General features: G+C 37.6%; 1 protein-coding gene across 2 annotated transcripts in view; it reads right to left on the bottom strand.

Annotated features, from left to right (window-relative positions):
- Positions 1-2586: 2586 nt before the first annotated feature.
- The window catches only part of PDZRN4 (PDZ domain containing ring finger 4), a gene marked incomplete at both ends in the record, with an annotated part of 372143 nt that continues 356962 nt past the window's right edge, over positions 2587-17767 (bottom strand). For both annotated transcript variants that reach the window (XM_082849939.1, XM_082849940.1), the window contains 3 exons: positions 2587-4107; positions 7659-7775; positions 11841-11942. In XM_082849939.1, coding sequence (XP_082706065.1) covers positions 2587-4107; positions 7659-7775; positions 11841-11942 — 1740 coding nt within the window. The remainder of the gene's footprint in view (positions 4108-7658; positions 7776-11840; positions 11943-17767) is intronic.

Raw genomic sequence — 17767 nt, 5'->3', positions numbered from 1 at the left:
TCCAAATCCCATTTATCTATAGGAGTAATTTGAATTCAATGAATATTTAAACCCAGTTGTACCAAGAAGATAAACAATAACCATAGGTATTAGGTCAGGAAGGAAGTGAGCTTTTAAGATAGATAGGCATTCTTATTTAAAACTATCTGGTCAAAAATTAACTCTAGGTGCACTCAGAGTAGTTTTATCGATTGGATTAGCAATAGCTAAAGTTAGAAGTGGTGAAATTTTCAATTGCCTTAAGTTGCTAGTACTGTCACTATCTTAAAATTTTGGGGTCCAGCTTTTTGTTACATATAAATAAGATTCATTTCTTTCCATCTATGTAATAGCCCTTTAAAAGGTAAGAACTTAGAAGGGTAGATGAGTACGGAAAACAGTAACAAAAGGACCAATCTGTGAGATAAGTGAATAAAACATCTTAAATAGCATTCATAATTGTTTAAACAGCATTCTACCAGAGGTTTATAAAGACAGGGGTGACACAAGGGCCAAACTCCACGAACATAATATCCGTGCAGGGAGACAATAAGTTCTGTCTATGTGATTCAAATAACAGAAGAATAAAATTTCCAAGGTAAAATAAACTGCAGGTGCATCATGGTGTATGCCAAAATGCTGAGAAAACCCGGTGTCATCAAAATAGGCTCCAAAGAGAAAATGTATATGTGATTACCTTCTAAGAGGGGTGTAGGATTTGGCATAGAAACCGCAGACGAGAGAGTAGCATTAGATAACCTCAGTGAAAAGGGGCAAGCCGCTCAGGAGCCAGAATAACTCAGAAAATCTAAAGAAGTGGGGCAATAGGCAAGGTGGGCAAGTTAATGGAGGACCAGGAATATAAGGCTGAGGCATCAGAGTCTGATTCAAGAGCTAGTAAGGAGCCACTATATGTTTTTAAACAGGAAAGTAGCTTCAAAAATGTTTGGATGCTGTGCCTCCATTATGTTAAAACAATCTCTTGCATTGAATGAAAATTTGATCAAGCTCATGCATGCATTGATCTGGCCTTTCACTCTGGAGGCATTATGATTGATATATAATATAGTTGATGTTTATATGATAAAAAGCCAGATTAAAAAACCTATCTGATAATTTAACAAGCTCACTTTTTAATAAGGCGTTTATAGTTGACTATGCTGAAAATGATTAAAAAGATAGTTTCCAAAAATTTATTTCCAAAGGATGAACTAAATAAATGCACATAGAGCTGTGGACTGAACTGTGTCACCAACAAATTCATATGATGAAGCTCTAACCCCTAATGTGATGGTAGTTGGAAATGGGGCCTCTGGGTGGTAATCAGGTTTAGATGAGGTCATGAGGGTGAGGCCCTCATGATGGGATTAGTGTCTTAAAAGAAGTGACACCAGAGAGCTTTTTTTCTCTTTTTCTCTCTACCATGTGAGGACACAGCAAGGAGGTCATGAGCAAAACAGGAACAGAGCCCTCATCAGGGAGCTGAATTGGTTGGTGCCTTGATTTTGGACTTCCAGACTTGAGAGCTGTGAGAAATTCCTGTTGTTTAAGTCACACAGTCTATGGTATGTTGTTATGGTAATTTGAGCTGACTAATACAGTGCCCTTACAAACAATCTAAGACATTTTACTGATCTTCTCTGTCCATGTCATCCCCTAAGTTGTTCTTGGCTTTTCCTTACGTGGGTGGCAGTCATGGAGAGCATGAACTCATGTTTATTGAATGCTTAGTCAGCATCTGTTAGACGCTCTACACACATTATCTAACTTACTCCTGGTAAGAATATAGGACACAATTATCTGTGGGAAGTATTTCAGGACAATTTCTTGAATAAAAAGGGACAGAAAATGTATGCATTTTATAATCCACAATTAGGAGTCTTCTAAATAGTATATATATAAAATTAATTTATATCTGGCAACCACAGTGAACAATGGAAATAAAACACTCCTTGATAGCTTTTCTCAGGGATAATCAATAATTTATTTTGCTTTTATTGTCACAATTACCACAACTATCTAGCTACATGACCAATGTCACTACATACCACAGAAAGATTGTCCACCTACACTTTACTGAGACAAAGACAATGGCCATTTATGTGTTAAATGTACAACGGCATGTTAAAAAGAGGTGGCTTTTATGTATAAGACAAGATGTGGCACATGATTTATCAACAGGTTTGACTTCATATGTATTATGCCAAGAAGCAAGCAGAGAAATGTTTTGGCATTGAGTTGTTATTAAAGTAGAAAATAAGTAAACTAGAGCAATAAATCCAGATCTACAATAGATACATTAAAATAGGAAATTAATTAGCTCCTCAGTATTTTTGTTCATTTTTTTTTTGTTTTCTTTCCTTTTGTTTGTTTTTATATATAAATGAGTAATACGAATATATCACAAGTTAAAGAAAAATCTCAGCCAAAAAGAAGGTACAAGTATATGAAAAACAAATGAAAAATTAGCAGGTATTTTTGCTTACAAAAAATTTAAACTATAAAGAGTCACAAAATATATATAAAAACGCCACATTGAACGAGGCAAGCATCCTCTACCCAAACTGGTAGCACCCTCTGAAAGTCAGCTGCCTTCCATCCATTCGGTCATACCGCGGTGACTGACAAAAAGGCATTAGGAACTTGTGTGCCATCAGGGGACTTGGCCCCATGGGTCATCAGTTCTTGGATTGTCATCCAGTTGTCCAAAATTTTCTTGTTTCTCTTCTTCATCATCTTTTTGTGACTCAGTTCAATGATGTTGACCTCCTTCTTGCCCTCGCTGCCGCTCTGGGGACTCTCCTTGAGACACTCCAACCGGCTCCGCATCATGAACTCTCGGCGGCGCCGCTGCTCTTTGGCCCGCACCAGGTGTTGCTTCCTCTCCTCTTTGCTCCAGTAGCGCCCCATTTTCATCTCACTCATGGTGTCATCGTCCGTCGTCATGCCACTCCGCTCCTCCTTGATCTTTAAGGCACGCTCCTTCAGAATGCGGTCCCTCACGGGTCTCTTGGTGATGTACCGTGTCCCGTCACTCCTGATTTTCACCTTCCATTCCATCTTGGGTTCTGAGCACTTCTGAGACTCCTTGCACACGCTCACCAAGCTGAGCTGGCTCTGAGCGTACTCGACTGCGGACTTCTGTTGAATTAACTGCATGTAACTTTGATAATGCCGGGCATGTGCTGGGATGTTTGCATATCTATAGGAGGAGCTGTGGTAAGGAGAGAGGTAAGGGATGTGTTCACCGCTGGTCTTCTCTGGATCAGAAAGCTTGCTGCTTTCTGAAGTCTTCTCTTTGCCTTCAATGCCGCAACCTTGTTCAGTGGTTTTGGCTTTGGTTGACTCTTTACTACTCTGTCCAGAAGAGGACTGATTGGCTGCCATTGTGCTTCTCAGGTTTTTCTTATTGGTGAGGTTGATCACTCTTGGGAGGGAACTGTCAGGGGAACGGTCCACAGTGAGTGGAGTGCTTCTGCAGCTTTCAGCTGTGTTGTAAGCACTAGAACTGTCTTTGTCTGACTTTTCTGGGTGTTCAAGGATGTCATCTAGTTTTCCCCTCTGCATATCTATGCTGGTGTTATAATTTCGGAATCCTCCCTCATGCAGTGCCCAGATGTCTCCATACTGGTCTGTCACTTTCCGGAGCCTGTGAGACTGCATGATATTTTGGCACTCAAGTTCAATGTTTCTTAGTTCTTCATTAAGCAACTGTAGTTCGTGCTCCACTCCCTCTCGTCCCCCTTGATTGCATTCTATTGTGCTGCTTGAGTAATACAGGTCATACTCTCCATGCTTCCGAATCTTGCATTTGAGCTCCAAGAGCTGCCGAAACCTTTCGCACTCCTCATCTTGGTTGCCAGTACAGTCTGAGTCAATGTATTCACCAGACACGAAGCTCTCATTACACTGAAGTTCAGTGCTTCCCAGAGTGTCTTGGCTCTGCCCCAGCTCTCTCTTGCTCTTCAAAGATGTGCCATTGGGATCCTCGGCTGCATTCTCCTGCTCTGAGCTCTCGTCGTTCCGCAAGCTTTCATCTGTGCGCCCCACTCCACTGTCCTTCTCATGGTTGTTGGATGAGGATGTTGCCGTGTCTGTTGTGCCTTCTTCTTCTTCTTGTTTTTTTGGCTAAGAAAATAAAGTTGAGAGAAGAAAGAAAGCTAATTATTTTGAAAAACACCAAGTGTTGGAAAACTTGCTTGAAAAAACAGTGCTTCTTGGCAAAAGTGCAGTTCCTAGAAAGCTGCCCTCATTTTAGTATCCATAACAATTTTAGAAATAAAGGCAATTAGCTCATGGCAGCTTTTTATGCTTGAATATAAAGAAAACAAAAGCTGCTTGAATATGGCTATGCTACTCACTTGAGGATAAATAAAACAGGACACATTTAAATAAGTGATTCTTGTCTTAAGGTTTTCTCTTAGTTGGGAAACTGGAGGGAAGGTGTGTAAATGAGGTGACTTTATGAGTTTCTGTGGTGAGTAAAAGGATGAGTAAGACAGAGTGCTGAAATAGTCTTCAGAAGTAGGAAGGCCTAGAGTTCAGAAGCCACATCATCTTGTTACTATTTTCTTTTTCCTGAACTTTTCTCAAGTTCAGAGGAAACTTCATTGGATCTAGTGATACACTGATAATGATAAGCCAAACATCACAAAATTTCAGGAATAGGTTCATTACTGGAGCCCAGGACCTTCCATCTATAGATGAGGAAACTTAATCCCAGATGGATGTAGCTTCTTAGGCTAGAGGTCTAGGGGGCCAATGCCATCCCCCAGGGCCAGGATTTCTTACCTGTCCAAGATGCTGTATTCTTGCATACATGTACTTTGACCTCAGTGCATCTCCAAATCACATTGCTCAAAAGCAACAGTAATGTCTTTGGACTCACTTGGGTTACTTTAAAAGATTTTTCTACTCTTAACCAGTAATTTCCTTCAGAGGTGAGTTTTATTCTACTGAGAGTAAAATGATGGTTCCCCTGAAAATCTGAGCAGCACTGATTGCCAGACATGGGCATAATGTCAAAAAACATATTTTGAGATAGGTATGTAAATATATGTGAAGTTCACTCCCTGGTAATTTTTGGCTTTTCATGTAGAACAATTAACTGTCACTGCCCTAGGGAAGTGCACATCTAATTGTTTCTCTGTGAATAGGATAAAGTTACTTTCTTCCACCACTTCTCTTATAAAAGTCTACATGGCAGTTTCTAGATTGTATTCTCCTTATGTCTAAGTTTACTTACTATTATATATATATATATTTATATTTTTTTCCCTTTAGCAGGAAATTATATAATTAAATATAATCAAGCTTGTTAGTGTCAAAGAAGGACAGAATGGGTGATAAAAGGTAAAACAGGTCTGGAAGGTTAAGATAATTGTTGTTTTCTTCCACCTAAGTAATGGCAGAACAAAGTGTAATGAATGGAGGGGAGAATATGAACACGTATCAGGTTATTCTAGGATTCTCCATCTTTCCCTAAAATATTTTTCCTCACTTTTTAAGAACATACTGAGATTGATTTAAAATGTCTTATTGATAAAAAATATTATACCTAAGTAACTGTAACTAACAATGGAAAGCTTGATACATCCCTATGTCCCTTGCTATAAGGTGACAACAGCATCAAATGTGGTGACATCTGCACAGTGTGCCATAAAACTCCCAGAGGATATTATTGATATTGGACACTTGAGTTTATATACCATATAACTTACATTTATATTTTTTCTCCTATCTAATGGTAAGCTGAAAAAATACAGGAAGGCAGTATTTTTTCTTATTTTTCATGCAATAAATGATACAGACAAATTAATTAGCAAAATGTGTGTTAACAACAGTTACAGGACCAAGGACAGCATGTGAAGTAAACCTTCAGATGGATATGTATTTTAGTTTTTAAATATGGATATGCAATTTTTAATTGAATTGCCCTTTCTTTTGTCACTGGTTTATGAGCACATGTGAAAACAGTTTTCTATTCTCAAACCTAGAATTCCTGGTTTCTGATATAATGCTACTCTATAATTTATCACTTTCCTATGGAATTATTATAGTGACAGGCAATGCTTCTACCAAGGCACTTCTAATGTAGTATTATTGTTTATAAGGGCAAAGGACTTTTAAAGGTTTCTGTACTTCTCATCATTTTTCAGTCTCATGGTGAAGAGAAATTTCTATACAATGAAAATCTCACCTCAGGGACATCTTGTGTTACCTCAAAAGACCTAGCATTTGTATTACATCTGATGAGTAGGCAGCATCTGACACCATATCACTTCACCTGGACAGGATTTCTCCCTTCTTTCTTTATTCCAACATCCTCCTGTCAATTTTGTATCAGGTCACATTTTTTATCTAAGAGAGAAAAAGCCTGGAGCAAGGACTTTCTTGCTTGTAACCAGCAGCTGCCACCAAAAATGTCTTTATTTGTGGCCAGTGTTGAAGTCATACATTAAAATTTCAACCTGTCCTCTTTATATTGAAAAGCAATTGCTACAGTAGCAGCATTGCTTTTGAGCATGAACTCTTGTTTGTGAAGTGGCCACTGAGCATCCATGGTGAGCACAGAGTGTAGCACACATGGCTCTGTCAACTGTAGTTTGCAACCTAATAATTTATTAGCATATACACATGAGCACGCATGCACAGACACACACACGCACACACACACACCTCTGTTATGGGATGCCAGCATGTCAGTGCATCTCATCATTCAGTTTGGCAAAGTGATAGGATGTTTGTGTTTTATATTCCTAAGCCTAACTGCCAGGATTTTTTTTAAATTACCTTTTAGGGTGAGTTAAGGATTAATGTTGAGAATAGGATGATAATTAAACAAATAAGCAGATTGACAGCGGAAGTGTTAATAAAATTATATTAGGCAAATGAATGACATGAATCTGACATAAAAAATCTAGGCTATATCGATCTTGATTTTATCTAGTAGAAAAACAACAAAAATGAAAAGAATACTAAGACTCGGTTTGCCACAAACCACACGGTGATCTTTCACTAGTTACGAATTACTTAAAGGCAGGAACTTTGCTCATTTTCTTTGTATTCTTAGGATCAAACATGGTACTTGAAACATATTAGGGGCTGAGAATTTTTTGTTGAATGAATATATGACCTTAAGACAAAATGATATCAATAATCGCAAGTTGAACTACTCTTAATTCAGGAGTATAAAGGTGTAATCACGATACCAAATACCCAAATAAGGTTGATGGCTTACATCATGTCATCATCTTCCTAAAGTTGCCTAAATATTCAAATACATGCATTAATATTTTAAAATACAAAATTACTTTTTTGGGGGGGAGGGGTTACCTCATGAGATATAGTTTATCTCTAGCTGGTATACTGAGAAGCAACATGCATATTTTACTATTAAATTTCCGAATTAGGTTGAACAGTGCCTGGGTCAGCATTTGAATACTACTGTACTCTCCACAATGGCCCCTAAGCTTCCCAAAGTAGAAGTATTCTTAATAGAAAAAAATTGTATTTATTCCCTCTGCTTCATTTGAGATGATCATTTGCTTTCAAAAATTACCATCACAGAGATGTTTGGTCAAACTCTTTGCTTTTTGTTTTTTTATTCCATTTATGGTTACACATTTAAAAAAGAACTAGCATCATTTCAAATGCTGGAGTTCAGATCGTGGCCCTACCTGCTCCACCTGACTGGCAGTGCGCTGCATTGCTTCATTATGTTGTTCTTCCAACATCGATAAGTTTAACTCCTCTAAATATTCATTCCTTTCATCTTCTAGCCAGCCTTCCTCCAGCTGCAAAAGAATACATTAGTACATTACATTCAGTTAATGAGAACTCAAGCTAAAATAGGGTAAACTTAAATGGTGACGCCTGACCAGTTCCTTTTATCATAATGATTCTCTTCAAAATACCAGCCTCCTATAGTTCACCTCTCAGAAGGAAGAAAAGGTGATAAAAAAAAAAATTGGACTCATGCCTTTTATCCTTCCCTGAAACAGAGCTACAGATTTTCTCTCATAACTGAGTAGACCTCAGCACAGAACATCACTGCCTTTCAAAGTGTATGAAAAGCATACTGCATAATCCACAGCTGTCATGCTCATTACCCCCAACAGTCCCTGTGTTAAAGAACAGCAATGGTCCTAATAGGGCTATGAGACAATCGGGCCTTTTTCCTTAACAAAAACCCCCAAAGCAACTCCATACAAAGCACCCCCCACCAACACACACACACACACACACACACACACACACACACACACACACTGATGCTACCCTCATTTTGCTTTTTTATTTTTAGATGGCTGACTTTCAAGTTAACAAGATGGCTGCTTGCCACAAATACGGACAACATTTATTTCATCTGAAAAAAAAAAAAGGAAAATTCTAAGTTACTCTCAATAAAGAGTGATGCTGTGCCATGACTACTGTGATTCATTTCTCAGACCCAGTTCCAAGGAAGAAGACCTTAAATGTGCACGTAAGGGTGAGGGAGCCGTGTGAAGTGTGCAGGGTTTTCTTTGTGGGTGCTGAAGGTAGGTATTCTTGTGGCAGTCTTACACAAACTAAACCAAACAAATCCTTTTGGTTTCTCAATACAAAAGGAAGTGGAAAACTGGTGGTTACCTTGCTAATATGATAAGTGTTGACAGTCAATTCAGATAATTTGCCTCAAAGTGGGTTTTTGGAGCTAGATTACATAAATTAACTGTCTATGCTGATTGAATTAACTGAATTATTGTCAAAGCTCCCCTTTACTCTGTGTTACAAAGAAACAGCAGCTTTCTAGTGAGTCAAAATTGACAACAGTGGGAGATGTTTTCACCACTGGACGAATGGGTAAGCACCAAACAAACACAAAAAATAAGCTTGTCTTTAAGAGAACTGAACTTCTAAAACTTAAAAACAAACGAACCTGAGAGGATATTAAATTGCACCAGAAGAGGCATGAGTGTATACGTATCACATTCATTAAATGAAGGCAATCATAGGTTTCTTTTTATTTACTAAAGGCTACCTAGACCTTAAATTATTTCAAACTTGACTGGGCCAAAAGCATCAATGCATTTATGCATCCTCATTTATCTCACGGTAGCCTGAATAACTTGACCAAGTTCCACTCCGGTGACTTTGATATACAGATGAGCTATGAAGATTAAGCTGACTAAGAATTTAAATTCAGTCCAATTCATAATTGTCCAAGTTTTACATTTTTTAATCCCTTTTAAGTTTCATGAAGCTGCAAATGCCAGGCTCCAAAAGAAATTACTTAAAGCTAGAAAAGTTTATTTTTTATAAGCACAGCAAGGACTTTTTCTTTAATCAGGTCAAAACAAAATATCTGCCAACACTGATACAGTGAATGATGGAACAGAGTCTTTTGAAATTGAAATGAAGGGATGGAGAAGACAAAGAGAACACATGCTGGAAATAAATGCTTTCCTATAACTCTTTTCTTATTGACTAACCCCACAGATCCCTGAGTTGCCATGTGTAGTTAGTGTATGTCTACTTTGATTAAGACTTCCCTCTAGGCTGGAGGAATACACAGCACACTAAGTCAGGAGAGATTCTTCTGGCTCACCTCCCTTCCCTGTAGCATTTCCCTTCCCCCTACACATACATTCATGGCAGTCTGAGTTCAATGCTGTGGCAGAGACAGACTTTTCCCTTGAGTTGAGTCATGGGAAAGGGGGGACTGTCATAATTATACAGGGGGATCTGTCTGCACAGTAGAGGCTCACACGTGGCATTTCCAAGAAAGAAACAACCTGCACTTGTCTCAAAAGTTCTCTACAGTTCTTACAAGAGTCCTCTCTGACCCAATGTCCCAAGGGGAATAGGACAAAATAGCAATATCTTTAATGGTCTGAGGAAGAAAATGGGCAGAAAATCAAAGTAAGTTGACAGGGAATGAAAGAAATGAGTTATTTAAAAATATTGCACAGTTGCACAATACTGCCCCCAGCAACTCTGATCATTTCCGAGAATGTAGAGAGAATTTGAAACATTAAAAAAAAAAAAAAAAAAAGAAAAGACTAGAAAAAGCACACTAAAACTTCTATACCCTCCCTAAATAAAATACACATGCAAAAAATGCAATAATGAGATATACTGAAACTGATGGGAAAATATGGTGATATAAATACAAGTTTTGTGTTGTTTTTGCCACCTTATAGCATGTATTGCTTAAATTACATTTTTAAATTATGATATTAAAATGCATTTTCTTTCCTTATTTTTCTAGAAATCTGATTTTCTAAAGACAATTAGCTGCCTTCCAGTGTCATGACAGCTTCTTTAGGATCAAGGGGCTAGGGCAGATCTTGATTTTGACAGACAGGATGATATGCTACAGAGTCAGACAACCATCTTTTATCAACTGTGGGAAGAAAGTCTTGCTTGAAAATTCATCCTCCAACATTGACTCTTGGGTCAGGAGTGTAACCAGATATTCAAAAACGCCAGGGGTTCTACCAAGCATATGTACGCCATTAAAGATTAACAGGATCTGGTTTTATGTTATTAATTTCTATTTTTTCCACAGTATGTTATAGCTGTTATGTGGCATAATAAAGAAAATGCTTTAATTATAAATAAGTGAGGTTCTCTAGCAGTTACATGGAAAGGGCAGGGAAACCACATTATAAAGTTGAAATATCTTTTCTACAACAAGGATGACTATTGAGTACTCGTCAATTTACCATTAATTTCACTAATATGTATTTAGCCCCTTTATTCTGTTATTTTTCAAGAAAATGGGATCATTGAGATTAACCAGTTTGCAAAATTTCCAGGTAATTATTGCAATTTCATATGTATTTTAATAATTCACTCCCACATAGACAGCACAGCCAGTTGTGGGGTTTCCTTTCCCACTCCTAGGACCTCAGGTGTGTAACTTTAGTCTGCCCTAGGCTATAGCAGGCTTTCTGGGAACCATTCAGAATGGTCAAGGGCATAATGGAAATATATGTGGAAAGGGTCATCTTTTTAAACCACTATATTCAAGACAGGATTCGGTCTGACCCTGAAATACACTTACTCAATGTAATTTATAGATAGTATGTAGTTATTGAGTCTGAAATATATCAGATCAATAACCTGAAAGACAAATGGTGATATAACCAACTTCACTCACTGAAGTTGGTTATCCAGCACTGACAGATGGATAGAATGGTGACAATGTAATGCCTTTCTGCATTGTGGTGGGGGATAAAAAGGATATAAAAAGAAGTACCAATAGTACTTTTCTTCTACCATTACCTCTCCTTTACTTTCATGACATCTCCCTCTGTAAAGATATAAAAAAATTCTTTAAAAGCTATCAATTTGTTTTTGTCACACTAAAGTTGGAAAAAATTCATTTACTATACATGGAACTACACTGTACTCTTAAGGTATTTTATTGGATAAAGTTACTCTAAAAAGATTTAAGTTGATAGCTAGATATGCTAATGTTTCTCTCATTAGAGATTCTTTCAAGATACCTTAATATGCCAATTAAGTATTTTTAGATGAAAAACTAAAGCAAGGATCCACACAGAATTAAATATCACATAAAGTCAATCATTTTTCATTTATGAATTAATTTAAATAACTGGCAAGTGGAAGGAGAGAGTAATGATTCAATTTTGTGTTTTCAAAAAAATAAAATGTTTAGCTGCCTTTCTGTGAAGCCATATTAAGGAGTCTTTACTTATAATTGTTTTGATAAGGTTGGCCAGTTGGGAAAGATGACTCAATTATATTTTGTATGCCTGGTTTTACAAACATCCATGGCACTGATCTGTTATAGAATAGCAGACAATGAACCTAAAGTGCAGTCTCAAGACTTTTGCTCTCTCTGTTCTGACCTGACTCTCCGGCCTTGCCACCAGCAGCACGATTCTCCGGCACTCATCACTAGATAGCAGGGCAACCGCCGCCTCTCGATCCTGGGCGTCTTCCCCATTTATCTAGAAAACAGATGAAAGTGGCGGATTAGTTTCCATTTCCACAATGCTGCACACAATAAATGGCAAATATCAGCTCATTTATGGTAAATGTATGGACAATGAAGCTCACACAATGGGCTCGTCTTCAGCCCCTCAGTGGTAAGTGCCTTCACTCAATTACGCGCTTACTGTAAGAGCCGTATCGATCCCTGAAGGATGGCGGACATCAGAGGAAGCAGTTATGTTCATAAATGTCCAACCTGCGCCCTGGCAACATACATCTAGCAACACAATTAACCAGCCCCTGACAGGTGACGTTCATCTTTCTCCGCTCAGAGTAATGGAAGTGTCACTCTGAGATAATGGTGCTGGGGGAAGTAGGACCAGCAATACCACAACTGAAATCCGTCATCCTGCACGCTTGCTGTGAGCCAATTAGCGAGCTGCCGCGTTATCTCTCACCGGGCGATGCTCCCGGGCTGCTGTGGCTTGCATTTTCATTTAATCATTTCGTATTTGCGTGTGGGTCTGACTCAGTTGCCCCAAATCACTCTCGGGATATCTTTCAGTGCTTAACTAATCAAACGAAGAACCAGTATCATTGTCATCTACTCCAGCTCCTTTCTCGGATCTATCCGCTTCCCTAAAACAACAAAACTAATGAAATATCCTAAGGCTCATCTCTTAAGTATATTTAAATAAAATTTTTAAAAATTAACATAAAATAAGAAAAAAATTAAATAAGAATGCTTACTGAAAGAAGCCAAGCTTGAGTAAACTTTCGATTAAAACAAGATTCTAGCGGTGTTTGAAATGCACCTTTTTCTTTTTTCTAAGTTCTACAGGGCAAATAAGGTTCCTAAAGTTTGTATTTTAAACTACATTTCATGTTCAAATGTATTTAGCTCTTATTGATACACTTTTTTCTTTGGCTATTTTAAATTTCTTTTATTTTATTGATTGCTCAATTCCATAGAGATGAGATTTTTGATCCATAACACATAATCAAAAATGTGGGAAGAAATTTCAATTGAAGAGGTCAAGTAATTCTGTCTAAAATAAGTATTTATTTCAGAAAGTGTGGCTGCATTGACCATTTTTTTTCAATAATTAATTTAACATCTTTCACTGAGAATTTCTGCTTAAAAGCATGAAGTAGACTCCTGACATTTTCTCCTTGTGGGTCTCTGGGATTCTGGCTGATGCATGAAGACAGACATAATTATCTGAAGACAAGCTCAGGAATCTCAACTGTGGACCACAATAAATGATTATTATTCCTAGACTCATATTTAGCACAAAGAAAGCAGACAGTGATAGTCAAGGGGGGGGGGGCGAATCATACAACCTCATGCTGTATTTTCTTACTGTGATCAAATGAATAGCTCCTTAGTTTTTCACTTGTATGTGTGGACAGGAAATTCAGCTTTTATAAAGTACATTCCCCCCCCTTTTTTTTTTTGGTAATTCTCAAATAAAATTCACCAAATTAGAAAATGAAAACTTTGATTCCAAACTGGGGACTAATGACCAAGAAGGATGTGTTGTGGGTTTTTTTTTTGTTTGGTAAATATGTATCTGAAAATTTTGTACTGAGTCCAAGCCCTTTTTTTCTTCAAATAAACATAAATTGGCAGTGATGGATTCCACTACACCTCCCCCACCTCAATTGCGTGTAGTTTAAAAATAATGATTTCTTTCAGTTTATCCATTTCATAGTAATTCTTAGTAGTATATCTGTGATGCATCTATTTGTCTATCAATTATGGACCTAATCATTCATCTTCCCTCCATTGTAGGCATTGATCCTAAGGAGACTGAGTTGGATGATCTCACACAACTTAACCTTTTCTGTTTGAAATATAATTCTCACTACTACTTTTTCACTTGAGTATATGCATACTTCCAAATTCTTCATCTAAACTTTACTTACCATTAGTCTAAACGCTCTTCAGTCATGATAATGTTATTGTTCATTTCCTCTATTAAAATGCAGATTATAGTGCCTTTCTCAGAGGACTGTTATAGGATTAAAAGAATTAATATATGTGAACAGTTTAAATAAGTGCCTGTTATACAGAAAGTGCTCAAGCTTGCACATATTACTGTTAATGCTATTGTTGTTATTATTATTACTATGATTATTTATATTTTAATCCCTCAGAAAGACTCTTTTCTTCTAAACAAAGCACATATATTAAAATTCATGTGGGTAGTGGTGGTGGTGGGATGAATTGGGAGATTGGGATTGACATATGGACACTAATATGTATAAAATGGATAACATAAGAACCTGCTGTATAAAAAATAAAATAAAATAAAATTCAAAAAAAAATAGAATAAAATTCATGCATAACATTGAAATCCATAGCAGGAAACATGGTTCTAGTTTAAAAGATATCTATCTCATATATATTTTAAATTTTTAGAGGGCCATCAAGAAACAATATGGCTGCATTTGATTTCCTTTATAGTTGGTGTTCTTCTCTCTCCTCTGTGAACTCATACTGACGAAAGCCATGGTCTCCAGTCCTGGCATTATGTTCTTATTTTTGGAGGACAGATCATACATTGTAGAAACAGTTTTACATCCAGAATCATATGTGGAATGACAGAAATCTGCCACAGAAAACTGGCATTAAAATGTAATCTTTGTTTATTTTTCAAAATAAAGGCCACCTTAGCCACTTGGTTGGTAGATCCCATTGTACTCGGGACATTAGTTTGATAACCAGATTGATACTGAGGCAAAAAATGCAGCCATAGGTTTCATCAAAGATGCCTTTCAAGGAATGACAAGACTTGAGGAATGGAATCAGAGAGAACTTTCCACCTTCATTTGCTCTTGTTGCTGAATGATGGCTCATAGCTACAGGATTGCTTGTGGGAAAGCAGCTTGCTGAGCCTGGAAACATCATGCAGACAGAAAGGTGAAGGACCCAGAAACAAGGGGAGAGCATAGATGAGAACTGGAGTTAGCACAATTTAATGGAAGACTTCCATTTCAAGAAAAGAGAGGGAAAGAGAGCAAGGAGGAACGTAATATTTAACCTTTGTTATCAATGAGGAAAAACTGCTAGATAATATATCTGTCTCATTTTCTGTGCATGGTATATGCAAATATTAGTTTCAAAATGTATATTATCTTGGCTTAGGAGAGATTTGTGGCAATTACAAAGAGAAATCAGCCGAAATTCCACTTTAGGCCTAATCTCCTGTACGGGCATATGAGTGTGTGTGTGTGTGTGTGTGTGTGTGTGTGTAAAACCCTAAAAGTCTAGAAATATATTTATATAGCCTTTTTTGCTTGAATATGCCAATTTTTAGGTTTCCTGTACCAGTGTACCATAGGCAGGTAGGCAACTACACTTCTTGGCATTCAACCACCTATAGAATTTCTTATTTGAAAACCTAGGAATCTTAGGCAAGAGAAAAAAAATTATTTCAAATGTGCTTATATTTTAGTGTGGAGAGAAAGAAGGTGAGTGAAGAATAGAAATACATAGGTGAAAAGAACAGAAATAGGGGGAAAACAGTTATCCAAAGGGAAGAAAGTAAGAGTAGGAAGAAACGGTAAGGACCAGTTTAAGGCAGAGAAAGAAAGAGAGCTGATTAGAAGTCTTATTGTTCCACTGTTGGAGCTTTTGCAGGGTTTTGTCAGGAATAATCCTTAGAAACATGACTGACTTTTCTGGCCAACATGAGATTAGATTGCTTACATGGAATAGTATATACCAAAGAGAACGTGAGACTAGAGCACTCTTTACTTTAGACAGCTGATCATGTATGTCTTTAATTTTTCTCCTGACTCAGCACGGCAATTTTGTAAAAGAACTTCCCCATATTAATTCCTGGGAACACATCTGATACCAGCAGTTTGTGGCAAGAGCACAGCAAATAGAACTGTCAAGCACTTGCAGAGAAAAAACACATGAGAGCTAGAATGTGTTCTCACGAAGGTGGGTCATGGTTTCTCTTCCGCATGACCCCTACCTTCTAACAATATCGTGTAATTACCTGTGTGTGTGGTGCCATTAGGTGAGGTTCTCTGACAGGACCGTGGAGCACCACAGTTAGAAAATTTTAGCTACACAATGAAGGCAGGACCATAGAAATACTCTACGTAGGTCATTGTGAACAGGAAATTAAAATCACGATTGCTCTAATGAGATTCATTTAAATCAAAGCCAGCCAAGAAACTTAAAGGATGAGAAGAAATCCTCTCTTTCTCCCACTCTCATCTCCCTGGGAAAGGAGTCATTAATTGTTCATTACAGGGTATCCCATAATCTCCTTACCTACACGGGAGCTATTTGTCTATCGGTACAATTTTGTCACAGTTTTCTTTTATATAATTTTACTATCACCCTCAAGATTCTTTGTTTCCTGTGTGTGCAGATAGAATTGAATTCTAGGCTTTTTAATGTGACAGGTATTTATTCATTAGATGTGACATATTTGTCACTAAACATAAACTAATCAGGCAAACCACAGCACTTTATCAATCCTGCTGTTGTTTTTTCAATGAATCAAGTCCATTAAGGAATGCCTTATTATCCAGAAAATATCTTATCTGAAAACTTTACCTGCCCACGATAGAGCCAAGAATAAGGAAGTGTCAAAATACACAGTATGCATCTGTGGAAACACATGTACTTTATTTCTATCAAACTCTACCCACAGAACTAATAGACACCATTTTACTAACTGTATTTGTGTATCTAGCCTATGGGAGGTGGTGACCTGGAAACTAGGAAGGGAGCCAGTGAGTGCACAGTAGTGGGTATGGGGCGTGGTGAGTAGATGGTGAGAGGAAGAAGTGACAGCTGGAAACAGCAAGGGGAAAATGACAAAACATAGACCCAATGCATCAGAAAAAGTAGCCAGCTAGGGTCATTTAATATCAGGGCACACAATCTTACAGATCTTTCAGCCATTGAGCATTTTACTCTATTATATATAACATTGCATGATGATTGCTGGGTGTGACGTGACCCTGAGCATCAAAGGAAGGTTACATTCTTTTCAGTATATTTAATTGGAGATGTTAACAAAGTAAACAACACATTTAAAATGATTTCTAAATCAAAAACTCAATGAAATATTTTTGAAGCTTTCATTATCTGGATGACACACGAAGATGGTACCCCTTTTTATTAACGAGGATGTATAAGTAAAGCTTTACTGCAGATTTTATTCTTCCATTTATCCTATCACTCTCTCTACTGAATACCCGTGTTTCTTTCACTCGTTTACTCACACGAGTGTGAGAAAAACATTGAAAGTATTGTAGCAAGTCTTGGTTTCTTGATTCACTTTTCCTGCCCCTGAGTTATCCAGTGATAGACACATCCCATTTTGTTTAACTACAGGTCATCACTTAGGGAGCTCATTAAAGTAGGAACTATGTATTCTTCAAGTTTTCTGAAGACTAGTGGGACCATAACCTCTAATTCATACTTTTATTCTTTCCTCATTGGAGCCTTAGTAGAGGGTCCTTGATGAAAAAGGAGTTCTGTGGCCTCTCGCTAGAGAAGGGAAGGGGTATGGAGAAGTGGTGTGATTCAGTGAGTACCCACCCCTAAAGAAAGGAAAGAAGACCAGCAGAAGTCTGGGCAGAATAGCCCTCGTGTGGCACAACTTTCTCATGACAGCGTCGCATTGTACTGTAATCATCTGTGTAAGCAGCTGTCTTCCTAAATACACAGGGAATGCCCCAAAGGCTGCCATGGCATCTTGTCTATTTTTAAAGCCCTGCTTCCAGGTAGAGTGTTGAATCCAAATGTATTAAATTGAAAGAAACATTCTTTAGGGGTTCATATCTAGGAAGGAGAAATGGGAACAAC

This window comes from Leucopleurus acutus (assembly GCF_964270905.1).
Source record: "Leucopleurus acutus genome assembly, chromosome: 11".
Taxonomy (NCBI): Eukaryota; Metazoa; Chordata; class Mammalia; order Artiodactyla; family Delphinidae; genus Leucopleurus; species Leucopleurus acutus.
Note: the sequence above shows the minus strand (reverse complement) of the source record. Positions and strands in the feature narration are given on the sequence as shown.